Source organism: Lipotes vexillifer, unplaced genomic scaffold (genome assembly GCF_000442215.2).
Source record: "Lipotes vexillifer unplaced genomic scaffold, Lipotes_vexillifer_v1.1 scaffold325, whole genome shotgun sequence".
Classification (NCBI taxonomy): domain Eukaryota; kingdom Metazoa; phylum Chordata; class Mammalia; order Artiodactyla; family Lipotidae; genus Lipotes; species Lipotes vexillifer.
In genome coordinates, this window is record NW_006799313.1 from 2,021,921 (window position 1) to 2,025,005 (window position 3,085).

The window sequence follows — 3,085 nt, forward strand, 5'->3', positions numbered from 1 at the left end:
CCGCGGCATGTGGGATCTTCCCGGACCGGGGCACGAACCCGTGTCCCCTGCATCGGCAGGCGGACTCTCAACCACTGCGCCACCAGGGAAGCCCCTCATTGTGGTTTTGATTTGCATTTCTCTAATGATCAAACAGACCTATTATTAAACACAGTTTTACGAAGACATTAAATAGCCAAGGACCATGTAGGAAAAGAGTAAGAGTTAAAATGAGACTGAAGATAATAGCATAAAAATGAGAAATATTGACAGCTTGACAAAAATGGATTGGAAGAAATATCTGCAAGTACATGGACTTTGTAAACCTATTTATAGAAGATTAGTAATATGTTTTTTATTATTTTTTGCCTCTAAATCTTTCTTATATATTGGTAAAAGAGAATTGTACTCAGAAGTATGTATGGCAAAATTCCATATCAATAAACACTTATCTTTAAATATAAAATTTATGTCTATCTGACTTCAAAAGATTTTATGAAATAAAATATTTAAAAAATTGTATTAGTCACAAAATCTAGAAATATAAAAGGATACAGCATCCATAGCTATGAGATGAAACCTTCTATTTCTTGCTTCTTCCCTGTTAAGAAAAATTTTATTTCAAGCACATTCAAATGTCTATATTTAATTAATATAATCAAATCACCAACATCTCAAACCAAAAAAAAGTAATGTACATTGAAGTACCATACCTATCCAGCAATTCTGCTGCAACTTGTTTATGGACCACCTTTCCATGTTTTTCTTTCTGAAATGGCTTTTTGAGCAGTAAATCATCTTCAACTGTCCTGGTTTGTTAAGAAGAAAAATTATCAGAAGAGTTCATTTTTCTCAGAGTGTTTCCTATTTCTTTATTATTTTCATAATTGGGACATGTTTTAAAGAATTCAACTCTTAAAGACTCACTGATCTTCAATGAGATACTTTACATCTCCTTTAATAGCTTAATTAATATCTTGACTTTAATACCTATAAAATGGAGAAGACGAGACTAACAAATGCATGGGTTCTGGTGTCACACCACCTGGGGTCCTTGGTTCAAATTTTGGCTCTGTCATTCATTATCTTTTTTTTTTTTAAAGTAATTTATTTATTTATTTATTTATTTATTTATAGCTGTGTTGGCTCTTCGTTTCTGTGCGAGGGCTTTCTCTAGTTGCGGCGAGCGGGGGCCACTCTTCATTGCGGTGCGCGGGCCTCTCACTATCGCGGCTTCTCTGTTGCAGAGCACAGGCTCCAGACGCGCAGGCTCAGTAATTGTGGCTCACGGGGCTAGTTGCTCCGCGGCATGTGGGATCTTCCCAGACCAGGGCTCGAACCCGTGTCCCCTGCATTGGCAGGCAGATTCTCAACCACTGCGCCACCAGGGAAGCCCCTCATTCATTATCTTAATCTTAAATTACTTAATCTTTTTGTGCCACAATTTCCTTGTGTGTAAAGTGGAGATAACAAAGCTTTCAGTAACTGAAAACATGGAAAAAGAAGGGCTAATTATAGATATAGACTATAGGTGATCAGCCCCAGTTACTTAAATAGATATAATCCTAGAGCACACAAGACTATCCAACTAGACTGGCTCAAATTCTATTCTTACAAAGTAATATTTTTGAATGAAAAACCTTGAAAATGTAAAGCATTTTAATTTCATTTCATTACATAAAAATGTAATTTATTATATAATTATTTCTATTCTTTTGGTTAACCATGAAGACTGAGTACCCAACAAAAATGTTCAGTCCCAATTAGTATGCTTATATATTGTTTTCGGTGTCAAATAATAAAGCAATTTTTATAAGTTTGGTTAATATGAATCAGTCAACCACTCCTAAGTTAATGGATAAAATCAAGTTTCTAAGCACTCAAGGCTGAAAACAATGCCCCTCCCTAAACACAGCCACTCCACCAAGATATGGCCTCCTTGTAAGGTTCAGGCTTTATTTGCTAAGAGTTCTTACCTCTTCCATTCAATAAAGACTTCCATGAACTCCTTCCTCTGGCCACTTAGTCTACTCATTCACAAAATCCTAAGAATTGTGCTGCATCACACACAATCTCATCCTCCACAGTAACCTCATTTTGCAGTCAAGTACTAGCAAAGGGACAACCAACCAAGCCCCTTCTTAGCTATGACAGTTGCAAGTAGAGTCCTTGACAGTTGAATGAAAAATAGATGCAACAGAGAAATCTAAGAGCTTTAACTGATTTCCTTTTTATCCTTATGCTTCCCTTTCCATAAATCCCTTCACAGCATAAACATTACTTTCTTATCTTTTACATAACTGTTCTCAAATTTTTGAGTCAGTTCATTATAGTTTAATAAACAAAAATTCATTCAGTAGAGCATCGTTGTCTTCACATGTAAACACAATCCAAAAACTTTAAATATTATTTATACCTCATCTCAATTTAGAAAGGATCAGAAACAGAGATCAATAAAAACTTACTTTTTTTTCCTTTTGCTAGATTCTCCACAGTGTTCATCATCACTAAAATCAGAGTCATAGCCTCCATGACCATGCATCTGTAAAGTATAGGCAGTTACTTAGAACCTAAATTGCCCATACTTCAGGAAACAGAATAGTTCAAAAATAAGTTATCTTATAAACAACAGTTTTAAAGGATTGTGGTGGGCATATCAGGGGTTATCTAGCCACCTAAAACTTTCAATCACTTTGAAGTAACAAACTTACCCTTCAGAAAATGAATCAATGTTTTTCACTTTAATTATCAACAAGGGAGATTACTCTTTGACCTTTCCATGTAAAACCAGGTCTAGAAGCTGCCATGTCACTGCATACAAGGTTCAGCAATGCTTTACTTTTATTTGATTCAGAGTAATAACGGTTGCTGGTATTTATCAACTTTGTTCCAGACATTATGCTAGGTTCTTTACAAACACTGCTTCTAATTCTGCAAGTTAGGAACTATTACCTCCATTTTAGAGATGAAGAAATCAAGGACAAAGTTAAGTAAATCAATTATACAGAGCAAATATGTGGCTAAGCAGATCTACTTGATTCTTAAGCCCATGATCTCAACTACTACAAACTGACTCTCTGGAATATGCTAACATTTTGATTACTGT

The 3,085-nt window shown here is 35.3% G+C and overlaps 1 protein-coding gene across 2 annotated transcripts in view; it reads right to left on the reverse strand.

Moving 5' to 3' along the window:
* LOC103079104 (protein FRA10AC1) overlaps positions 1 to 2,521 on the reverse strand; it is a 38,365-nt gene extending 35,844 nt beyond the window's left edge. For both annotated transcript variants that reach the window (XM_007471577.1, XM_007471576.1), the window contains exons 1-3: positions 2,445 to 2,521; positions 693 to 788; positions 535 to 580 (exon numbers count right to left, since the gene is read on the reverse strand). In XM_007471577.1, coding sequence (XP_007471639.1) covers positions 535 to 580; positions 693 to 788; positions 2,445 to 2,521 — 219 coding nt within the window. The remainder of the gene's footprint in view (positions 1 to 534; positions 581 to 692; positions 789 to 2,444) is intronic.
* Positions 2,522 to 3,085: the final 564 nt, after the last annotated feature.